This window comes from Neoarius graeffei, chromosome 23, assembly GCF_027579695.1.
Source record: "Neoarius graeffei isolate fNeoGra1 chromosome 23, fNeoGra1.pri, whole genome shotgun sequence".
NCBI lineage: Eukaryota > Metazoa > Chordata > Actinopteri > Siluriformes > Ariidae > Neoarius > Neoarius graeffei.
Window position 1 is genome coordinate 5,314,282 of NC_083591.1, and position 24,940 is coordinate 5,339,221.

At 43.7% G+C, this 24,940-nt stretch overlaps 1 protein-coding gene across 1 annotated transcript in view; it reads left to right on the forward strand.

The window, feature by feature from the left end:
* Positions 1-24,940, forward strand: part of si:dkey-181m9.8 (uncharacterized) — a 52,833-nt gene that overhangs the window by 14,418 nt on the left and 13,475 nt on the right. The window contains exons 10-17 of the mRNA XM_060905639.1: positions 4,062-4,153; positions 4,234-4,422; positions 7,735-7,917; positions 14,415-14,513; positions 14,698-14,787; positions 20,557-20,671; positions 20,778-20,896; positions 21,035-21,148. Coding sequence (XP_060761622.1) covers positions 4,062-4,153; positions 4,234-4,422; positions 7,735-7,917; positions 14,415-14,513; positions 14,698-14,787; positions 20,557-20,671; positions 20,778-20,896; positions 21,035-21,148 — 1,001 coding nt within the window. The remainder of the gene's footprint in view (positions 1-4,061; positions 4,154-4,233; positions 4,423-7,734; positions 7,918-14,414; positions 14,514-14,697; positions 14,788-20,556; positions 20,672-20,777; positions 20,897-21,034; positions 21,149-24,940) is intronic.

Consider the following 24,940-nt stretch of genomic DNA (forward strand, 5'->3'; position numbering starts at 1 on the left):
GATGCAAACGGCGCGCCTTTTGGCGGATGCCGCCTTTTTCACGGCTGTCTGGGGGACTTGTGTGAATCGTGCAGATCCGATGAGTTTTTTTTTTTGGGGGGGGGGGGGGCGTTGGAGTGTCTGATTATAATTTCATCAAAGTAAATTCTGTATTAAAATTACTAAATAAGCAAATGCCGTTACAGTCCATGAAACATAGGAAGTATAAGTATGAGAAGAAAACAGTAAATCAGAAAGCTGCGCACGTAAAGCCAATTACGTAACTTACGTTGGACTGAAGGAAATCCTTGCGCGTGCAGTGAAGTGCAGCCAGCAGCAGATAATGGCGCGCAGCCAGTTGGCTTTACGTGCGCAGCTTTCTGATTTACTGTTTTCTTCTCATACTTGTACTTCCTATGTTTCATGGACTGTAACGGCATTTGCTTATTTAGTAATTTTAATACAGAATTTACTTTTTTTTTTAAAGATTTTTTTGGGGCTTTTTTCACCTTTTTTTTGGATAGGACAGTGTAGAGACAGGATAGGAAATGAGCGGGAGAGAGAGACGGGGAGGGATCGGGAAATGACCTCGGATCGGAATCGAACCCGGGTCCCCGGATTTATGGTATGGCGCCTTAGCCACCTGAGCCACGACGCCCAGAATTTACTTTGATGAAATTATAATCAGACACTCCAACCCCCCCCCCCCAAAAAAAACAAAACTCATCGGATCTGCACGATTCACACAAGTCCCCCAGACAGCCGTGAAAAAGGTGGCATCCGCCAAAAGGTGCGCCGTTTGCATCCATGGCATTGAAACTTAACCATACCGATTGAGCCACTTCCAGTTGATAGTATCCAAGCAAACTTCAGATTTGGGTCACCAAATGTCTAAAGATGTTATCTACTTCGTCATTTGTTGTGTTTCAATAACAAAAGTCGGACAATAAAGGCACAAATGACAGAGATATTGGATACTAATTAGACAACAAACAGTCATGACGGCATGCTGCTGCCTTAAGACACTGATTCTGATTGGCTGGCTTATAATACACCAGCCAATCAGAATGAGGGTTTCAAAAAGTAGTTTGGATGAAAAAAAGGCTCATTTCTAGTGTGTATGCCCTGAGTAACTGGAAGCGCCATTTGTAAATAAAAACGTTTTTGGTTGGAACAGGTTGCAAGCATGAATCTCCGTCGATTTCTGGCATGAAACATGCTTTAAATCAAGTGAAAATTGATGACAACCTGCTACAGAACCGGGATATATGCATGAAATATGTCATATATGGGATTTTCAATTTTCAAGTGAGTAAACGATATCGTATTGTACCCCCAAAAATCGTGCATGATCGAGTATCGCGAGCTGTGAGCACAGCCCTACTATTTAGACCAAAGCCATCAAGAGTAATGACGAAAAACGTTTTTCCTTATTATAGCTCCCCGCAGTGGTCAAATGGGGTAATTGTTTCTGGGCTCCTTCACGGCAGAGTCTTGAGTCGTTTGGCTTAGATACATGACAGCATTACTGAGAAATATCCTCACTTCCTGTTTGGCAGCTTCTCGGTCAAATACAACCCCGATTCCAAAAAAGTTGGGACAAAGTACAAATTGTAAATAAAAACGGAATGCAATGATGTGGAAGTTTCAAAATTCCATATTTTATTCAGAATAGAGCATAGATGACATATCAAATGTTTAAACTGAGAAAATGTATCATTTAAAGAGAAAAATTAGGTGATTTTAAATTTCATGACAACAACATATCTCAAAAAAGTTGGGACAAGACCATGTTTACCACTGTGAGACATCCCCTTTTCTCTTTACAACAGTCTGTAAACGTCTGGGGACTGAGGAGACAAGTTGCTCAAGTTTAGGGATAGGAATGTTAACCCATTCTTGTCTAATGTAGGATTCTAGTTGCTCAACTGTCTTAGGTCTTTTTTGTCGTATCTTCCATTTTATGATGCGCCAAATGTTTTCTATGGGTGAAAGATCTGGACTGCAGGCTGGCCAGTTCAGTACCCGGACCCTTCTTCTACGCAGCCATGATGCTGTAATTGATGCAGTATGTGGTTTGGCATTGTCATGTTGGAAAATGCAAGGTCTTCCCTGAAAGAGACGTCGTCTGGATGGGAGCATATGTTGCTCTAGAACCTGGATATACCTTTCAGCATTGATGGTGTCTTTCCAGATGTGTAAGCTGCCCATGCCACATGCATTAATGCAACCCCATACCATCAGAGATGCAGGCTTCTGAACGGAGTGCTGATAACAACTTGGGTCGTCCTTCTCCTCTTTAGTCCGAATGACACGGCGTCCCTGATTTCCTTAAAGAACTTCACATTTTGATTCGTCTGACCACAGAACAGTTTTCCGCTTTGCCACAGTCCATTTTAAATGAGCCTTGGCCCAGAGAAGACGTCTGCGCTTTTGGATCATGTTTAGATACGGCTTCTTCTTTGAACTATAGAGTTTTAGCTGGCAACGGCGAATGGCACGGTGAATTGTGTTCACAGATAATGTTCTCTGGAAATATTCCTGAGCCCATTTTGTGATTTCCAATACAGAAGCATGCCTGTATGTGATGCAGTGACGTCTAAGGGCCCGAAGATCACGGGCACCCAGTATGATTTTCCGGCCTTGACCCTTACGCACAGAGATTCTTCCAGATTCTCTGAATCTTTTGATGATATTATGCACTGTAGATGATGATATGTTCAAACTCTTTGCAATTTTACACTGTCGAACTCCTTTCTGATATTGCTCCACTATTTGTCGGCGCAGAATTAGGGGGATTGGTGATCCTCTTCCCATCTTTACTTCTGAGAGCCGCTGCCACTCCAAGATGCTCTTTTTATACCCAGTCATGTTAATGACCTATTGCCAATTGACCTAATGAGTTGCAATTTGGTCCTCCAGCTGTTCCTTTTTTGTACCTTTAACTTTTCCAGCCTCTTATTGCCCCTGTCCCAACTTTTTTTGAGATGTGTTGCTGTCATGAAATTTCAAATGAGCCGATATTTGGCATGAAATTTCAAAATGTCTCACTTTCGACATTTGATATGTTGTCTATGTTCTATTGTGAATACAATATCAGTTTTTGAGATTTGTAAATTATTGCATTCCGTTTTTATTTACAATTTGTACTTTGTCCCAACTTTTTTCGAATCGGGGTTGTAAATAAAAACGGAATGCAGTAATTTGCAAATAATTTACAGGCCCTCTGGGTCACGGTATTTCACCATACGGACCGACCTTAAGCTGGTAAATAATATATTTATTTTTTTCTTTACCAAATTCTAACAGAAAACGAGAGCGCCCAAAAGGGAAAACCGAGCCGAGCCGCCATTTTGAATCCTCATTCACGGCTGTAATGCAAATGGATTCCTCCTTGGTATACAAGTGCACTTCCATGGCAGGAAAAAAACTACGTTTTGCCGCCTATGTAGTCCCCTATTTATGCAAAATTGAGTCATTCAAGATTCAGCCATGTTTTTGCTCGGCGTTAGCAAGTTACAGGTTTTTAGCTTTCTCCTGAAATGTTTTCTTTTATTTCTTCTTCCTCAGGGTAGTAAAACTCGCTTTCGCTGTGAACACTGTCGTTATCGCTATCCATGCTGTAAAATTAATGCTATTCTCCTGAGAAATGCTGGCAAAAATGTATAAGATTTTTGATAAAAATCTTATAAATAAATCTTATAAAAAAAATAAATGTTGACAAAAATTGCTACTATGTTGTTTGTTGTTGTGAATGAGTGAGTCGCCAGAGGTCCGTAACCGGGGTCCGTATCATAGGATATGGACCTGCTCGCCAGCCAATCAGAGTGCGGGATTTGATGAAAACCGCACCACGAAGAAAATAATTAATTTTATTTAACATTAAAATAAGAATGAGAGTAAAATAATAATAGAGTAAAAAAATTGAAGAAATCAACAACAAAATGATAAATAATAAGTCCTGTATATAAAGCTCCATTTATTTAGCTCCTTGTTATTCAGTTAATTTTTTTTTTTTTACAGACCTAAAAGACACTGAAACAGTTGCTATTGTATGTAATTTTCCTGAATGTTTGATGCAGATGCAGTTCAAATCCTGAAAGCGCCAAACAGGATCATCACAGTGGACGAGCATCAAGTTCTCATCCAGCTCCAGATGTTCAGTAGCTCACAAGTAAGTGGATGTAAAATGATCTCAAACCGTCTCACATTCTCCCGCATGTTTCCTCCTCACTCTGAGCTCTTCCCTGGCAGGTCCACGTCCCGGAGGGCGTCCAGGGCGAGAAAGCCGAGATGTTCACCATCATCCTGAGTCAGGAGGGCTGCACTTTCACCCCCACAGATGTGCTGGAGGCGGTTCAGGCGTGCCGAGACATCCCATCTGCTCTCAAATACCTCTCTCATGACTGCCCCATCTGCCAGGAGCAGGTGTCCTTCAGTAAGGTCAGAGAACACTGCACCTTTTCTTCTCCACATCTGGTCTGAATCCAGTTCTCCAGTGCAGATCAGTCTGTCTCCTGCTTTAACACACCTGATTCGATTCAACAGGTTGATTAAATTTCAAAACATTGAGTGGTTTTGTTCATTCGCAGCACAGATCATGATCGAGCATCTCTCCTGAAGGTCAGCGCTTATGAAACCTCAGCAATCACTCATGCCTGACGTCCACTTTGACCGAGCGAGGCCTTGAGATAAATCACTCCACACTCGCAGAACCTTAAAGCTGGAAATTGGTTCATTTTAAAGCAAAAAAAAAACCCATAAGACAAATTTGCATCTAATGACTTAATTTAGTTAAAAAGTAATGAAACTCGATTTCACCCAAACTATTTTCCATAAGTACATGCACTAATGTTCATACATCAGTTGTATCATTTTTAAATAAACAATTTTGTAAAATATTGAGGATCCCTCGAATTTACAGTGTTCAACATCTTTTGTATAGCTTCCAGTCTAATATTTTTTTCCCAGTGCAAGTTTCATTCGTGTTTATAGATGACGATAAGTCCCAGTGAATCCTAAACCACATCAGGGATCTGTGTGTTGTCACTGAAGAATGGGTGTGGTTGAACAAACACCAGACACCAAACGTGTCTTTTATTTCTTTAGATTCTCTTTTATAACCATTAGGGAACTTGCCTCGCCCTTTAAGCTTTAAATAAAATTAAAGTAACGTATTATCGACAGTTTTATGGCAAATTCAATACGATCATGAATCATTAATTCCTCCTCACTTTGAAAATCACAGAGCGAAAGCAGTGAAAAAACTGAACATGGGTTTATTAAAGCTAGACTGCCTTTCAGATTTTTCAAGTGTAGGTCATAAAAAGAATCCCCCCCCCCCCCCCCGACACTCAATTATTTTTGTTTAGTGACCGAAAGCTACTGAATTCGAATCACAGACTTCCAATTTTATATGTTTTTTTTAATAGAACAATTAATGAATTTATCTCCACGTGGCCTTAAATTCTCCGCTATTTTTTCCTGCTTCACCATGACCCAATACAAGATACTACATCATGCACCATCACGTGGTGGGCTTTCACCGTTCGCGCAAGGCATTGTGGGATACAAATTTGAAACAGGAGAGAAAAATGGAGGACGTGAGTGTGCAAATGAAACGTGAAAGGCCGACTACAGTAGCGGAAAGAAAGCGAGAAGAAGAAAAGACGTTATGTTATATACGAAGGAAAGGAAATGCAGGAAATATCAAATTAATAAATATGGGCACTCAGCGAGCACCTCGGTGTGATCAGCTGTTCGTTTAGCGACAGAATGATGGAACTGTCAGTGCATGCTCAAAGGCAAACCTGTAGATGGCAGTAATGCAGCACTGTGGATGTCAGCTGCTGTAAAACCCAAAAGAAGAAGAAGAAGGTAAACCTGCGCATGCGCACACGGACTTCCTCTGTCTGCTTGACTGCGCCAAGCAAGCGATTTCATGCACATTATTTGCTTTAATCCCCTCAAATTAAATAACTTCCCAGCCACAGAATGGCCTGATATTTAGTGAGATATTACAGAAATAAACATATATCACAATCACCACATTTCAGATGGAACTAAATTTCACCGATTTTATGAAATCGAAAGGCCGTTTAGCTTTAACAAACAGTACTAGGCATTTAAGAATCACCTAACTTACGATGCATTTCAATGCACGATATTGGGTTCATGATTTGATTTTCCCACAATATTTTTTGGAAGAAAAAATTAAATGAAGAAAATTTGATTCCTAAAAAGAGCAATATTGATTTTCTGATTCTTTATCAATGTAAATTATTCTTTTGCTAAATAAAAAAAAACTTTCATTTTCTTAATAACCAGCAATAATTATTTACCCACGTTTGTAAAGGTTGGAGTTAAATATAGTAGCATATTAACTAAAATCTCATCTCATCTCATTATCTGTAGCCGCTTTATCCTGTCCAACAGGGTCGCAGGCAAGCTGGAGCCTATCCCAGCTGACTACGGGCGAAAGGCGGGGTACACCCTGGACAAGTCACCAGGTCATCACAGGGCTGACACATAGACACAGACAACCATTCACACTCACATTCACACCTACGCTCAATTTAGAGTCACCAGTTAACCTAACCTGCATGTCTTTGGACTGTGGGGGAAACCGGAGCACCCGGAGGAAACCCACGCGGACACGGGGAGAACATGCAAACTCCGCACAGAAAGGCACTCGCCGGCCACGGGGCTCGAACCCGGACCTTCTTATTCATTTTATTTTAAAAAAATGAAAAAGTTAATAATAAATAGGCATTTTCTTAACAAACATTTCTAAACATTTATATAATTTCATTTGCTTTTCTTCATCTTTCATCAGGTTGTAAAAAGAGAGCTCTGATTTCTTGTTAAATCTATTTGTACACAATCACACAACAGCTCTTTCACATTTTAGATCTTTTTTTTTTTTGTGCATGTTTTCTCACTGCATTAGAGCTGTGTTACTTCCACTTATGGTGAAGTCATGTGTATTCCCTAATGCTTTTGTACATTATTGCCCTCTGCTTTCTAAATAACACAATTACAGCTTGTTGTGGGTGGTGAGATGTGGTGAGTAGGATCCAAGAGCAGAACAAAGTCCAGTAAATCCAATAATAAAAAAGATTTAATAGGAGTAAAAAATAAACCAAAAATAATCCAGAAAAAGCTAGGGACAAAAAAACGAGGCAGGCAAGGACAAAAAAAAACGCTAGCATAAAAAATAGTCCAGACAAAAAACTTGAGACAGAAACATAGCACAACAAACATGAAAAAAGACAAAAACGTAGTGCAAAAAACTGAGACAAGAAACAAGCAAAACAGAGAGCAAAATCCAAGAAGCAATAATGGTGCAGAGACGACATGAAAAACCAACAAGAAGTTCGGGCAAAGTCCCCTTCTGAGAACGGCCTTTTTATACACAGCAGAGCAAACCAGGAAGTGAATGCCGGCAGGATGGAAGTCCCGTCCCAGATCTGGATTAGCACTGAACTGGGAGATAATAAATCTCCGGAGTGAAAGTCCAGGGCGGAGCATGACACAGCTAGGAAAGCTAAAAGGTTACACAGCCTGATGATAATCACAATTCTCCCCCCCCCCCCCCCCCCCCCCCCCATCAATTCGAATTGTCATAAATTTGTATCACGGTACATTGTTACTGTACATGCTACAATATCAAATGGTCTTGTCGCAGTGAAATGTGAAATACAGCTGTTAAAATCCTCAATCGTGATAAACCCTGAATGAAAATGCTGTCCTCAGATGATCACCATGACCCACTGCTCGTGTACGTTCTGCGAAAGCTGCTTCAAGGCCTACTTCTCCTCTGTCATCAAAGAGAAGAGCATCGACTTCGCCGTGTGTCCGCTGTGTAACGAGCCGGACGTGCGTGCAGCGGGATGCAGGGAGGAGTCCATGGAGTACTTCAACCTGCTCGACACGCAGGTCAGACACACACCACGTCAACATCGTATCGTTTAGATTTTTATTTACTACTAATCATGTACTGTGCAGTTATTTCACGTGAAAACCGAGCTGATGATCAGATAAATTATATATTGTGATATTAATAACGTATTTAACGTGTTCTCTGTTTGTTGTATTTATAGCTGTGTAACTTGTGCACTGTTTTTATCCCCCGCTGGCCGAAAGGCCCGAAGGGGGATTATGTCGTGGCGATGTCTGTCTGTCCGTCCGTCCTGGGAAGGGTGCTCACCTTCTAAAATCAAATTCTCTCACAATTTTTGGAGGAATTTCATGAAACTTGGCAGGATTCTTTGTTACAGTGGTGCCTGAAAGTTTGTGAACCCTTTAGAATTTTCTATATTTCTGCATAAATATGACCTAAAAGATCATCAGATTTTCACACAAGTCCTAAAAGTAGATAAAGAGAACCCAGTTAAACACATGAGACAGAAATATTATACTTGGTCATTTATTTATTGAGGAAAATGATCCAATATTACATATTTGTGAGTGGCAAAAGTATGTGAACCTTTGCTTTTAGTATCTGGTGTGACCCCCTTGTGCAGCAATAACTGCAACTAGACGTTTGCGGTAACTGTTGATCAGTCCTGCACACCGGCTTGGAGGAATTTTAGCCCGTTCCTCCGTACAGAACAGCTTCAGCTCTGGGATGTTGGTGGGTTTCCTCACATGAACTGCTCGCTTCAGGTCCTTCCACAACATTTCCATTGGATTAAGGTCAGGACTTTGACTTGGCCATTCCAAAACATTAACTTTACTCTTCTTTAACCATTCTTTGGTAGAACGACTTGTGTGCTTAGGGTCGTTGTCTTGCTGCATGACCCACCTTCTCTTGAGATTCAGTTGATGGACAGATGTCCTGACATTTTCCTTTAGAATTCGCTGGTATAATTCAGAATTCATTGTTCCATCAATGATGGCAAGCCGTCCTGGTCCAGATGCAGCAAAACAGGCCCAAACCATGATACTACCACCACCATGGTTCACAGATGGGATAAGGTTCTTATGCTGGAATGCAGTGTTCTCCTTTCTCCAAACATAACGCTTCTCATTTAAACCAAAATGTTCTATTTTGGTCTCATCCGTCCACAAAACATTTTTCCAATAGCCTTCTGGCTTGTTCATGTGATCTTTAGCAAACTGCAGACGAGCAGCAATGTTCTTTTTGGAGAGCAGTGGCTTTCTCCTTGCAACCCTGACATGCACACCATTGTTGTTCAGTGTTCTCCTGATGATGGACTCATGAACATTAACATTAACCAATGTGAGAGAGGCCTTCAGGTGCTTAGAAGTTACCCTGGGGTTCTTTGTGACCTCGTCGACTATTATATGCCTTGCTCTTGGAGTGATCTTTGTTGGTCGACCACTCGTGGGGAGAGTAACAGTGGTCTTGAATTTCCTCCATTTGTACACAATCTGTCTGACTGTGGATTGGTGGAGTCCAAACTCTTTAGAGATGGTTTTGTAACCTTTTCCAGCCTGATGAGCATCAACAACGCTTTTTCTGAGGGCCTCAGAAATCTCCTTTGTTCGTGCCATGATACACTTCCACAAACATGTGTTGTGAAGATCAGACTTTGATAGATCCCTGTTCTTTAAATAAAACAGGGTGCCCACTCACACCTGATTGTCGTCCCATTGATTGAAAACACCTGACTCTAATTTCACCTTCAAATTAACTGCTAATCCTAGAGGTTCACATACTTTTGCCACTCACAGATATGTAATTTTGGATCATTTTCCTGAATAAATAAATGACCAAGTATAATATTTTTGTCTCATTTGTTTAACTGGGTTCTCTTTATCTACTTTTAGGACTTGTGTGAAAATCTGATGATGTTTTAGGTCATATTTATGCAGAAATATAGAAAATTCTAAAGGGTTCACAAACTTTCAGGCACCACTGTATGTGTCGGTAATCTGAATATTGCAATTTCGTTAAATTCTGTCACATTTTACCAGAGTTACGGCCCTTGATTAACAATCTTGCACTTTCACAATTTCATGAAGGTGTGCTCGCCTTCTGACATCAACTCCTCTCGCAATTTTTGGATGAATTTCTCAAAGCTTGGCAAAAGGCCTTGTTATATGACGGTAATACGCATATTGCGATTTCATTTTGTTTGTGAAAATTTTCCCAGAGTTTTGATCCTTGATTAAATAACTTGTACTTTGACAATTTCATGAGGGTGTACGCTCTTCTGAAATCAACTCCTCTCACAATTTGTGGAGGAATTTTACCAGACTTGGCAGAAGGCTTTGTTATATGACAGTTATACACATATTGAATTTTCGTTTAATTTTCCCAGAGTTATGCCCTTGATTATTAAACTTGTACTTTGGCAATTTCATCAAGGTGTGCTTGCTTTCTGCTGCACTTTCAATAAACTATACGTTTTCCCATACCTCTCGTCCATTTGGACGAGGGGGTGGGACTGGTTTGTTAATTTCCAACGTATGGAAATACAATCAACTTGTACCCTCAGTTAAATACAGTTTTTTTGAATACCATGCCATTCTGGTGACGGCTCCGGTCAAAATCTACTTGATTGTCATCTATCGTCCTCCAGGTCAAATGGGTGATTTTCTAGATGAACTAGACACACTGCTCTCTTCCATCCCAGAACATGACTGCCCCATGCTTGTCCTTGGTGATATGAATATACATTTAGACAATCCAAGCTCTACAGAATTCCTGTCATTAATGCACTCATTTGAGCTACAGCAGGTTCCCAGTCCTCCAACTCACAAAGCTGACAAAGAGCTTGATCTTGTTTTTGCCCGAAATTGTGCCATAGATACCCTCACTGTTACTCCTCTACACCTCTCTGACCACTATTTTGTTCAGTTCAGGCTGAGCCTACCAGAACCAACCTCTGCCCCAACCCCTATGGTTTCCTTTCGCCGCAACCTCTGCAATCTGTCTCCAACCCACTTTTCCTCTCTTGTAGCGTCTGCTCTTCCACCGTCTAGCACATTTTCCTCATTAGAGGTAAATGATGCCACTGAGGCCTTGTGCTCTACACTGAGCCCTTGTCTGGATAGGCTGTGTCCCTTATCCACCAGACCTGCTCGATCCTCCCAGTCCCACCCTTGGCTCGATGATTTCCTCCGGTCGCTGCGTGTCAACCTCAGAGCTGCCGAGAGAAAATGGCACAAAACGAAAGGTCCTTCCGACTTGAATACATTCCAGTCGCTGCTATCATCCTTTTCATCCAGCGTCACTGCTGCAAAAAAGGCTTTCTACATTGACAAAATTCAGAATGCCACTGACACCAGGAAACTATTCTCCACCTTCAAAACTCTACTAAACCCGCCACCGCCACCACCCGTTACCAGTCTGACAGCAGATATTTTTGCTTAATTTTTTGTTGACAAATGCCGCTTTTCCACTACCAACGCGGCTGAGTTGGGCTGAGCCGTGCCGTGCTGAGTTGGGCTGAGTCGAGCTGAGTGGGGCTGTTGGAGTTGCATTTCGACTACAACCGCACTGAACCGTGCTGGCTGGAAGTGGGTGGACACATTGGGTGGAGTTAGCGAAAGTGGGTGGACGTCAGGTGATGTCATTAGGCGGCGCAAACAGTGACATCAGTGACCTTTTAAGCGGTAGTCTCACAACCCGGAGAGTAAACAATAAACATGGAGGACATGGAGTCGTTAGTGTTGCTGGTCTTGGTGCTGTGGCTTGTTGTCGCCGACAACGCCAACAGATACTGGCAAGAGCGTATAGATGAGGCGAGGCGCATAAGGCTTCATAATTCTCGTAATTCTCCTTCTTCCAGGTTTACGGTGTTTACAGATCCCAGCGTGCTCGCGGGGCGTGTGTGGGCGTGTGAGGACACTCCTCCTCACCAATCAGTGCACAGGGGAGTGTCTCCTCACGCCCCTAGCCTCACTCAGCTCGGTTTGGCTCGCTTCAGCCCCACTCCAAAACCGTGCGAGTTTTGGGGGCTGAGCAGGGCTGAAGCGAGCTGAGTCGTGCTGTTCTTAGATAGTCGAAACGTGAGCCGTGTCGGGCTGAAGTGAGCTGAAAAAGGGTAGTGGAAAAGGGCCAAAAGTGGCCACCATCAGCAGCCAGTTTACTGAATCGCTCACTAACCCAATATGCAGAAGTCCTACTGCATCTTTTTCTTCATTTACTCCTCTTACTGATAGTGATGTGTCCAAACTCCTTACATGTAGCCATCCTACTACATGTCTGTTGGACCCTATCCCAACCAACCTCCTGCTATTCATGGCTCCCGTTGTTATACCAGCAATCACACACATGATTAAGGCTTCATTGACATCAGGAATATTTCCTACTGAATTTAAACAGGCTCAGGTAATACCATTACTCAAAAAACCTTCTCTTGCTCCCATTCAAGTGGAGAACTATCGGCCGGTCTCTCTCCTCTCTTTCCTTTCTAAGACCATTGAAAGGGCAGTTTTCAAACAGGCCACAGAATTCCTTTTCCAAAACAACCTCCTTGACTCCAACCAATCTGGTTTTAAAAGTGGCCACTCGACTGAAACGGCTTTGTTGTCTGTGACTGAAGCCCTAAAAGAAACCAGGGCGGCTATGAAGTCCTCGGTACTCATCCTGCTTGACCTATCAGCAGCATTCGGCACAGTTAATCACAGAATCCTATTAAATATACTCACAAATATGGGCATCACAGGTAAAGCACACTCCTGGATTGAATCCTATCTCACAGAGAGGTCATTCAAAGTGTCCTGGTTAGGGCACAGATCTGAACCGCACCTCTTTGTCACAGGGGTGCCCCAAGGATCAGTGCTGGGGCCCCTCCTGTTTGCCATATATACCACCTCATTGGGCCAGATCACCCACTCATATGGCTTATCATATCACTGCTATGCTGATGATACCCAGCTCTATCTTTCATTCCCACCTGATGACCATATGGTCTCAGCGCTAATCTCAGATTGTCTCTCTGATATATCTGCATGGATGAAAGACCATCATCTCCAGTTAAACCTCTCAAAAACTGAACTACTGGTCTTCCCTGCTAAGCCAACCATACATCATAACATCTGTATCAAGACTGACTCCTTAGCTCTTGCTCCTACTAAAGTAGCAAGGAACTTGGATGTCATGATTGATGATCAGCTGACCTTCAAAGATCATGTTGCCTCTGTAGCCCGGTCTTGCCGCTTTGCATTATTTAATATAAGGAAGATTAGACCATATTTAACCCAACAGGCCACCCAACTGCTGGTGCAGGCAATGGTCATCTCCCGCATTGACTACTGCAATGCCCTTCTAACAGGCCTCCCAGCCTGTGTAGTGAAGCCACTTCAGATGGTCCAGAATGCAGCGGCGCGCCTGGTCTTCAATCAGCCCAAAAGGGCACATGTGACCCCTCTGCTAATTGAATTACATTGGTTACCCCTGGCTGCACTTATCAAATTCAAATCACTAATGCTAGCCTACAAAGTGCTTACTGGGTCTGCACCTATTTACTTGAGTGCTCTAATAAAGGCTAAGGTTACCCTTTCTCAACTCCGGATATCAAAAGAACGCCGTTTGGCAGTTCCAGCACCGCGCACAAGACAATCCAGACTCTTTTCATGTGTCGTCCCACGCTGGTGGAATGATCTACCGAGCGCTACCAGAGCAGGGGCGTCCCTGTCTGTCTTCAAGAAACTCTTGAAGACTCAGCTCTTCAGAGAACACCTCCTGTCCTGCACTTAGACTTTACACCTCCCCTCCTCTCTACTGCACTCATCTTGCACTTGATTCCACTTTTGTACTCACACTCTAAAGCTCCCTTTAGTGGTATTTCTTTTAAGACTTCTTTTATGTATCTTGATTGTTAATTTTCTTTTTGTAAGTCGCTTTGGATAAAAGCGTCTGCTAAATGAATAAATGTAAATGTTCTGAAATCAACTTCCCTCACAATTTTTATCCCCCGCTGGCTGAAAGGCCCGAAGGGGGATTATGTCGTGGCGATGTCCATCCATCCATCCATCCATCCATCCATCCATCCATCCCAGGAAGGGTGCTCACCTTCTGAAATCAACTACTCTCACAATTTTTGGAGGAATTTCACGAAACTTGGCAGGATTCTTTGTTATATGTGGGTAATACGCATATTGCAATTTCGTCCAATTCAGTCGCGTTTTACCAGAGTTACGGCCGAGTTGCCAGCGGGGGAGATTGTGCTCTCGGAGCACTCTTGTCTCACTGATTTTTGATTCATCTTTTACTTGTATTTCCGATGTCACGTGATACTATATGATTCAAGGGTATTTTGTCGCACTAATGAACACGTGAAATGACAGGTGTATTTACTGATTACGACTCAACCCAAGGTAACGAATCATTTCAAATCAAACGTTAACACACGTATAATTTTCCTAACACAGTATCATGCTAGTATTTTAGAAGGAATTATTATTAATAGTAGTAGCGTGCGTGTTTAATATCAGCACTTCTTATTCTGTACACACAGATCAGGCACTATCTGGACACACAGACCCATGAGCTGTTTCAGAGGAAGCTGAGGGACCGGGCCCTGCAGGAGATGCCTAACTTCCGCTGGTGTGCTCATGTAAGAACTTGCATGGATTTCTTATCCCGATGCTAATGCTGGATATTCAATACGTACTTAACAGGGAGTAGAATAAACCTAACGCTAGCTGTCCTGGTGATAGTGGGTTTTACTCGCTGTTAGGGACGATAGCTGTGTATTCCGGTGAAGTGTAACTCTCTCCCTCTCTCTCTGTTCTCCGCAGTGCTCTTTCGGACTTCTTCACGAAGCAGACAGACTGAGGATGGACTGCCCGAGCTGCAAGAAGAGCACATGCTTTAAGTGCAAAAGCCCTGTATGTAAAGCTTCTACAAATCGTTTCAGGGAGCACGTTAGAGCAGTGATTCTCAAAGTGGGCCCTGGGGACCCCCAGGAGTCTGTGAAGCATAGACAGAGGGTTCCTGACCTTTTCATTTTATTACAGTGTCATAAATCACACCTCATTATCAAAGTTATTATATTTAGGGGTCCAAGCATCAAAGTCAACTCAGAGTGAGTGTGTTCTGTCAGTGCAGTGTTCAGGAATAGAAAGGTGTGTGTGTGTATATATATATATATATATATATATATATATATATATATATATATATAAAGTGCTGTCAAGCAATTAAAATATTTAATCGCAATTAATGTCGCGACTGTCATAGTTAACGCGCGATTAATCGCAATTTAATCGCACATTTTTGTCACATGAAAAACCATTGTAATTCTCTTATCAGCATAAAAAAGTGAATGGGCTTGCTCACTGTTCGAACTACAGGGGTACTCGGGGGATCCGAGATCCCCTGAAACAGACATGAGATCCCTTGAAAACATGATTTGGGAAATGTTGGGGGGTCTCTAAAATATTGGCAAAATGATGTTTATTGACATAGCAATCGTGTGTAACGGGAAGCATTTGCATATCCGAAGTGAGCACGCGATGGAGATCCGCGCTCTGAGACAAGCGCAAGCACCCCCCCAAGGGAAAAAAGGGACCCCCCGAAAATATCGGCATAGTTCGAACACTGGTTGTACCAATGTTTTTTTTTGTATTGCAGAGCATAACACGTCTTGTCACAGCCACTGCAAAGTTGGGCTGGAGCCGCCGATGGGAAAACGAAACCTAAGCCGAGCACCGTGGCTCTTCGGGGGAGGGCAGAGGACTCTGGCTGTGCGGGGCGCGGCATTACAGTCTAGCTGCTATCGGTTTTCTAAGCAAAGTCTCTGTTCCAAGTTCCTGGCAGTTTCAAAAGCTTATGAAAAACCTACATCATGTCACAGAGCGTTAATCTCGCGATAAAAAAATTATCGCCGTTAAAATTGAGTCAAGTTAACGCGTTAATAACGCAACATTTTTGACAGCACTAATATATATATATATATATATATATATATATATATATATATATATTTTTTTTTTTTTTTTTTTTAAATAAAATGGAAATGACGTTCATGAAATAAATGCATACTGAGAGGGTGTGTGGAATTTATTTTACAGTTAAAGAGTGCCTGGATACAAAAAGTTTGTGGAAGCGATTTTTATTTATTTATTTTTAATAATGTAGTCTTGTTTAGTGGTCGAGATTTGATCTTGCACTGAAGCAAAACTTTATTGGCAAGTACACATCCATCCATTATCTCTAGCCGCTTTATCCTGTCCAACAGGGTGGCAGGCAAGCTGGAGCCTATCCCAGCTGACTACGGGTGAAAGGCGGGTTCACCCTGGACAAGTCGCCAGGTCATCACAGGGCTGACACATAGACACAGGCAACCATTCACACTCACATTCACACCTACGCTCAATTTAGAGTCACCAGTTAACCTAACCTGCATGTCTTTGGACTGTGGGGGAAACCGGAGCACCCGGAGGAAACCTACGCAGACACGGCGAGAACATGCAAACTCCACACAGAAAGACCCTCGCTGGCCGCTGGGCTCGAACCCAGAACCTTCTTGTTGTGAGGCGACCATGCTAACCACTACACCACTGTGCTGCCCTGGTAAGTCCACAGTGGTGTAAAATATCAGGAAGGGAACATAGTGACCAGGTTAAGTTCAGAATGAGATTCTCGATTTTCACTTTATTTCCACCTTCAAGCTTTGGAAAAGTGATAAATGCCACTGTGGGAGAAAGTGAAGCTTTGTTCATGTTTATAGCTTACAGCAAGTCAGAACGGAGGATTAAAACATAACGAAGTGTGCTGTTATAGGAAAATAATCAGCGGTGTGTTGGTGGGATGTGGCCAGAGCTGAAGCAGAGCTACTGTTCCCACCTTGAATTTATACCACAGCAATTTGCCAAGCATGATCATTTTTTGATTAAAGGAGAACGGAAGTCATTTTTAAACTTGCTTTATTTCTTAACATGTTATTCAATTACATTTTCAGTTTTAGTAACCTTATATCGTGACTCGTATTGGCAACTAATTGCAATTAAATATTATACTCATTGGCCTGTTCGGTTTTTAGCCATGTTGAATTTAGTTTGGGCAGCACGGTGGTGTAGTGGTTAGCGCTGTCGCCTCACAGCAAGAAGGTCCGGGTTCGAGCCCCGTGGCCGGCGAGGGCCTTTCTGTGTGGAGTTTGCATGTTCTCCCCGTGTCCGCGTGGGTTTCCTCTGGGTGCTCCGGTTTCCCCCACAGTCCAAAGACATGCAGGTTAGGTTAACTGGTGACTCTAAATTGAGCGTAGGTGTGAATGTGAGTGTGAATGGTTGTCTGTGTCTATGTGTCAGCCCTGTGATGACCTGGCGACTTGTCCAGGGTGTACCCCGCCTTTCACCCGTAGTCAGCTGGGATAGGCTCCAGCTTGCCTGCGACCCTGTAGAACAGGATAAAGCGGCTAGAGATAATGAGATGAGATGAATTTAGTTCGTTTGGTCCACGGCAGGCGTCGCTTATCCGCACGATCTTCACGAGACTTGTGCGAGACTTCAAAACGTGAAGTGTCAGCGCCGCCATTTTGAAAACTGTTTTCCAAACGGAATATTGCACAAAAACGAGTTTAAATGACGATTGCTGCCTACTTTTTTCAAACTTCCCTGATTGCTATCAAAACAAACAAAACTTCCAGCTTGATTACATCAGCATTGACAACGTTGGCAGATGTTGGTCACTTTGATTTCCGCTGTATGTTTTACTTCCGTCCTACGATGTCTCGCACAGGTCTCAACGAATCTCGTTTACGGCCGTTGCTTTGACATACGGACTGATATATTACAGAGCATATTTCAAACACTCATAACTTGCTATAGCAGCGACAAAATAGCGATCAAAAATGCATTCCGATATTTAATAAAATGAGAAATTGAATTTTGAGAATAAAAAATTTGCTTTCGGTTCTCCTTTAATTAAAGAACGTCAAGCTGTTTATCCATTTATAGTTATGTTTAATGTTGTAGAACATCCATGAAACGCATTAGTTCCTGGTTATCGCTTATGTTATAGCAGCTGTAAACAATCATTCGATTGTTTTGTTTTTGAACAAGACAAAAAATCCAGTTTTTCATTTTGAAGCCCTGAAGGCTTTCCAGACATTTCATCCCAAAAAGCTTTACCATCTCAACAACTACACGTTTTTTTCTTTGTTAAATAACAAAACATTGTTATATCTGTTTATTATTAGGTTTAGGTTATGAACACATCCTACATACAAGAACCTACGAATTAGCTGTTACAATAGAAACGATAACTTTTTAGCTTTGCTATGATCAAGGATGAGTTTCCTGAAAACCTCTTCAGGCTAAGAGTGTCTTTATTTTATTTTTATGTATTTATTTGTTTATAACAATGTTTATACAGGAGGCTCTCATCACCATGGTGTTTTTCAGAGAGGTCCTGCACACATATGATCATATCTATCTAATAAACAAATAATATATATATATATATGTAATACATAAACGTATATGAAAAAATCAAGCTTGCCTTTGAAACGATTTTAAATCATTAAGGCTAGATGCCTGTCTTAGAGTAATATCTAAATTATTCCAACTATTCTTTATTATTCTTTATCCAATTATTCTTTAACTACCTCTTAAGAGCCATTGTTAAGCTAAGGTGGTTTCCCGAACAACGTCATAGCTAAAGTAGTACTTTAGTTCACTCTTAACTTACAATGGACCAGGATCATTCTTTCACAACAAAGAGCGAATGCCTTTGGCAACTACTAATGCCTGTATCGAGGACGCGCATTGCAAAGACGCTATTAGTAAAGTTGCTCTTAAGACTCCTTTTACAACCGAGTTCAGGAAAACCACGTACAGAGACAATCAGTGCGTTTACATGCACATCCAAATCGAGCTACTGTCGGTAATCGAGCTAAGGGTCCCAGCAGGGGTGCCAGAGAAATCCAATCCTACATGCACACAAGGAAATCGAGCTGTTGTGTGAGGTACATTGTGCACCCGAGCCACAGGTGGCGCTACACGCCCCATCGTGTTGGTACACTTCCGGTTGTCGTCATGAAGAAGAGCTATTCAAGAGTATAAACAAAGTTATTCCGTGTTCACAAGTTTCGTGCTCAAGCTGTTAGGCTTGCTCTAACAGACTGTATGGCTACAAACTGTCCTGCGCAGACCACTGTTTTGTAAGACAACTTATTTTGCACAATTGTATATTTTTCTAAAGTCCATTTTTTGCTTACAAAAAAAATTTTTTTTTTGCTTACAAAAAATATTTTTCTAAAGTCCATTTTTTGCTTACAATTTAACTTATGTCTTAATAAACACACAAAAAGTTCATTTGTTTTGTTTTTATTGGCATTCTTCAGATGTTGGACATATATATAAGTGCTGTCAAGTGATTAAAATATTTAATCGCGATTAATGTCGTGACTGTCATAGTTAACTCGCGATTAATCGCACATTTTTGTCACATGAAAAACCATTGTAATTCTCTTATCAGCATAAAAAAGTGAATGGGCTTGCTTTGTACCAATGTTTTTTTTTTTATTGCAGAGCATAACACGTCTTGTCACAGCCACTGCAAAGTCGGGCTGGAGCCGCCGATGGGAAAACGAAACCTAAGCCGAGCACCGTGGCTCTTCGTCCCGAAGCGCGGGGCTAGCGTGCCCTGCCCGCGCTGGTTCTTTGGGGGGAGGGCAGAGGACTCTGGCTGTGCGGGGCGTGGCATTACAGTCTAGCTGCTATCGGTTTTCTAAGCAAAGTCTCTGTTCCAAGTTCCTGGCAGTTTCAAAAGCTTATGAAAAACCTACATCATGTCACAGAGCGTTAATCTCGCGATAAAAAAATTATCGCCGTTAAAATTGAGTCAAGTTAACGCGATAATAACGCGACATTTTTGACAGCACTAATATATATATATATACACGCACACACACACGAATACAGTGACTTGTTTATGTACACAATTCACAGCTATGCAACAGCTGTACAGATGTATTTGGTGATACAGTAAGTGAGCTAAATTTTAACAGTGCAAACAATGCCACAAAAAGAAAAGATTCATGCCGTTGTCATGATTCGTTGTCATGCCGACCGAGGCTGTTGTGTTTCCCGCTTGTGGTCTCGTCACTCGTCACTTCCGGAAGGGGCGGTGCTGAAGTAAGTAGCTCGACTACGTAGCTCGATAGGATATACATGCACTAAGTAGCTCAGCTAAAATCGCATAATCTAGGTCGTGTAGCTCGATTACGAGAAATCAAGTTTGGTTCGATTTCAGCCGAGCTAAGGTGTTTCCATGGCATTTAGAACTTCGATTTCAGTTGAGCAACGGCAGAAATTCGATTTTCTCTATGTGCATGTAAATTACACACTGAATGTTCGTTGCTTCAGAGTGTCTTTAAACTCGCTTTTTAGCCCTACCTACCCCAGAACTGCTGACCAATCAGAATTGAGAATTAAACAGCGAGTTGAATCATCACTAAAGAATCGGATGTGCGAATTTTTTTTGTATGATAAAATACTTTTTAGTTCCATTAACCCCAGTGAATAACTAAAGCAGACTTCACACACCATGTGACACAATTTGTACATTTAATGTCCTTTGAAAATAAAAATTAAAAAATTGTTTTGTAAGTAAAATTTGCTGTTAATTGTTTGCTTTCTCGTTTCTGTCATCAGTGGGCGTCCCAGCATGAAGGGCTTTCCTGCGAGAAGTTTAAGGAGTGGCTGCAACTCAACAGCCCTGAGTTCCAAAACTCGCGCCTGGAGCTCCTCCTCAGCAGGAATAAGATCGGTCTGATCCTGAGAACATTCCAGTCTATCTGCGTTACTCAGATGAACTGTTTTGTAAAGTGTTAAGACAGTATTTTCATAGTGTGTATTTTTGTTTCTGGTTGCAGATTGCCCTAAATGCAAGTTCCGGTTCTTTCTATCGAAAGGCGGGTGTTTACATTTTAAGTGCACTCAATGCCAGCACGAGTTCTGCGGAGGCTGCAGTCGGCCCTTCAGAATGGGCGCGGTGAGTCTCTCACGCTCAGCCAAATTCCATAAATGAACGGAAAACATCACAAAGCCAACTTGCTTATCCGAGTTAAATCGATAACCGTAAAGCTTCATGATGTGTTGTATTTTTATTCTCTCTGTTTGGACCGTGCAGGCGTGCGATTTCTCCGCTGAATGTGCTGCTAAGGGTTTACACGCCCATCACCCCAGGGACTGTCTGTACCACCTCAGAGACTGGAGTGTGTCCAGACTGCGCAGTCTACTACACGTGAGACTTATACCCTGTTGCTGATTCTAAGATTCCTGTTCTTGGCTGCAGTAGTGGAACCCAATGAGTGTGCTCTTCTTCTGCTGCGTGCCGAGATGCTTTTCTGCTCACCACGGTTGTAAAGAGTGATTCTATGAGTTGCTATATCCTTCCTGGCCAAAAAGCTCGAACCAATCCGGCCATTTTCCTCTGAGCTCTCTTATCAGCAAGGCGTTTGTTTCCACCCACAGAACTGTCGCTCACTCAGTGTTTTTTGTTTTTCGCACCATTCTGTGCAGAGACTGTTGTGTGTGAAAACCCCAGGAGATCAGCAGTTTCTGAAAGACTCAAACCAACACCCTCGCCACAGTGAAAGAAAGTCACACTTCACTTTGATTGAGATCACAATTTTTCCCATTCTGATGTTTGAACATTAAAGGAGAACTGAAGGCAAATTTTTTTTATTAACAAAATTCTATTTCTCTCATTTTATTAAATATCGGAATGCATTTTTGATCGCTATTTTGTCGCCGCTATAGCAAGTTATGAGTGTTTGAAATATGCTCTGTAATATATCAGTCCATATGTCAAAACAATGGCCGTAAACGAGATTCGTTGAGACCTGTGCGAGACATCGTAGGACGGAAGTAAAACGTACAGCGGAAATCAAAGTGACCGACACTGTGTCCGAAATTTCTCACTCGTTCACTACTCCCTACTCCTTATATAGGGAATTACTGTATATAGAGGAAAAAAACGCTTTCGGACACTACTCTGTCGCGCTGGTATTTACGCCATTACTGTCGCACAATTAAATCAGCCGCTGGTGGGTTTTCAAAATAATAAATACATGCATGTACAGTGTTTTTGTGATAAATCCATATTATACTGAGTGTATTTCACACATTAATCAATACAAAGTTCCTGCAGCCTTCAGTTCTTTTAAATCAAGGCTGAATACTTTCTTCTTTGCCGCTGCCTTTTATTAAATCACTGTAGCGAGAATCGCGTGTGGGTGGAGCACAGAGGACGGCAGGACAGAGATCAGGTTTGTCTAACGGCTTTATTGCCACACTTTTCAGGGTTACAACACTGTTTCACAATAGCGCGAGAGACACACACACACACAGCGTCTCGTCCGGGTCTGCCTCTGCTCTCGCTCTCCCTCCTTAAATAGGGCGGTTTACTGGGGAGAACACACAAAACACAGGTTAATGACACTCAGGTGAAGCGATTCTGCCACTTACCTTCCCCAACTCCGCCCTCCTGTCACAGACCGGTGCTTGACCACGCCCCCGCTGCCACATACCCCCACCGCCCGACTCAGGCCGGGTGCCCGTCCGGCCCGCAGCCGACTTCCCCCCCCCCTTGACGGGAGAGGAAGTCCGCCACGACCATCTGCGCCCCCGGCCTGTGGACCACCTTGAAGTTGAAAGGTTGGAGCGCCAGATACCAACGGGTGATCCGCGCGTTGGCATCCTTCATGCGGTGGAGCCACTGGAGGGGCGCGTGGTCCGAACAGAGGGTGAAAGAGCGCCCCAGCAGGTAGTAACGGAGGGCGAGGACCGCCCACTTGATGGCCAGGCACTCCTTCTCGATAGTGCTGTAGCGCCCCTCACGCACTGACAGCTTCCGGCTGATGTACAACACTGGGCGGTCCTCTCCCCCCACCTGCTGGGACAAAACGGCCCCCAGCCCTCTGTCCGACGCATCCGTCTGCAACAAAAAGGGGAGAGAGAAGTCAGGGGAGTGCAAAAGTGGCCCCCCACACAGTGCAGCCTTTACCTCAGAGAAAGCCCGCTGGCACTGCTCCGTCCACTGGACCGGATCTGGCGCCCCCTTTTTAGTGAGGTCAGTCAGCGGGCTGGTGACGTCCGAATAATTAGGTATGAACCTACGATAATAGCCAGCCAGCCCCAGGAACTGTCTCACCCCCTTTTTGGTCTTGGGTCTCGGGCAGGCCGCAATCGCTGCTGTCTTATTAATTTGGGGACGCACCTGCCCGTTACCCAAGTGGAAGCCCAGATACCGTACTTCCACCCGCCCAATCGCACACTTCTTCGGGTTGGCAGTGAGCCCCGCCCGCCTCAGCGACCTAAGGACGGCCCTCAGGTGTTGCAGGTGCCGCTGCCAGTCATTACTATAAATGATTATGTCGTCTAAGTAAGCGGCCGCATAGGTGGCGTGGGGCCGGAGGATCCGGTCCATCAGCCGCTGAAACGTAGCGGGCGCCCCAAACAGCCCAAACGGAAGTGTGACGAACTGGTGTAAGCCGAACGGTGTGGAAAAGGCCGTTTTTTCCCGGGATAATGGAGTCAAGGGGATCTGCCAATATCCCTTCGTCAAATCCAGTGTCGAGTAAAAGCGAGCCGCGCCTAGTCGATCAAGCAGCTCATCAATACGAGGCATTGGGTACGCGTCGAATTTAGACACCGCATTGACTTTTCTATAGTCCACACAGAACCGGACCGAGCCGTCAGCCTTGGGAACCAAGACCACCGGGCTGCTCCAGTCACTGTGGGACTCCTCGACGATGCCCATTTCGAGCATGGCCTGAAGTTCTTCCCGAACCACCTTTTTTTTGTGTTCGGGTAATCTATAAGGACGGCTACGCACTACCACCCCCGGGGGCGTCTCTATGTGGTGTTCTATGAGGTTGGTGCGTCCGGGCCGGGGCGAGAACACATCCGAAAACTCGGCCTGCAACTGGGCGACCTCCGTGAGTTGGGACGGGGAGAGGTGGTCTCCACAGGGGACCGGAGAGGTGCGAGATGCCAGTGACCCTTTTTGGATCTCCGGCCCCAGCTCCGCCTTCTCCGGAACTACCGACACCAACGCCACGGGGACCTCCTCATTCCAGAGCTTCAGCAGATTGAGGTGGTAGATCTGTAGCGCCCCCTCCCTGTCCGTTCGCCTAACCTCATAGTCGACGTCCCCGACTCGCCGTGTGACCTCGAAGGGCCCTTGCCACTTGGCGATTAATTTGGAGCTCGACGTGGGCAACAGGACGAGTACCTTATCTCCCGGAGTGAACTCTCTAAGGCGCGTGCCCTTGTTGTACAGGCGGGTTTGCCGTTCCTGGGCCTGCCGCAAATTCTCCTGAGTTAAGTGGGTGAGCGTGTGGAGTTTTGCGCGCAGATCCATAACGTATTGAATTTCATTTTTGCTCTGCGAAGGTCCCTCCTCCCAATTTTCCCGCAGTACATCTAAGATGCCGCGCGGCTTACGCCCATACAGTAATTCAAATGGGGAGAACCCCGTGGAGGCTTGGGGGACCTCTCGCACTGCAAACAACAAGGGTTCGAGCCACTTATCCCAGTTACGTGCGTCCTCACTTACGAATTTTTTGATAATATTCTTGAGGGTGCGGTTGAACCGTTCGACTAAACCGTCCGTTTGTGGGTGATACACGCTGGTGCGGATCGGCTTAATACCCAGTAGCCCATACAGTTCGGCCAGTGTTCGTGACATAAACGAGGTGCCTTGATCAGTCAGAATCTCTTTCAGGATTCCGACCCGGGAGATGACGTGGAAGAGGGCCTCTGCAATACTACGTGCGGAGATATTGCGAAGAGGCACCGCTTCCGGGTATCGCGTTGCATAGTCCACCAGAACCAATATAAAGCGGTACCCTCGTGTTGACCGATCTAATGGCCCGACGAGATCCATCCCAATTCGTTCAAACGGGGTCTCGATTAATGGTAGGGGGCGCAAGGGCGCTTTTGGAATGGCCGCTGGATTTACTAACTGGCATTCGCGGCACGCCGTACACCACTTACGGACGTCGCCTCGAATCCCCGGCCAATAGAATCG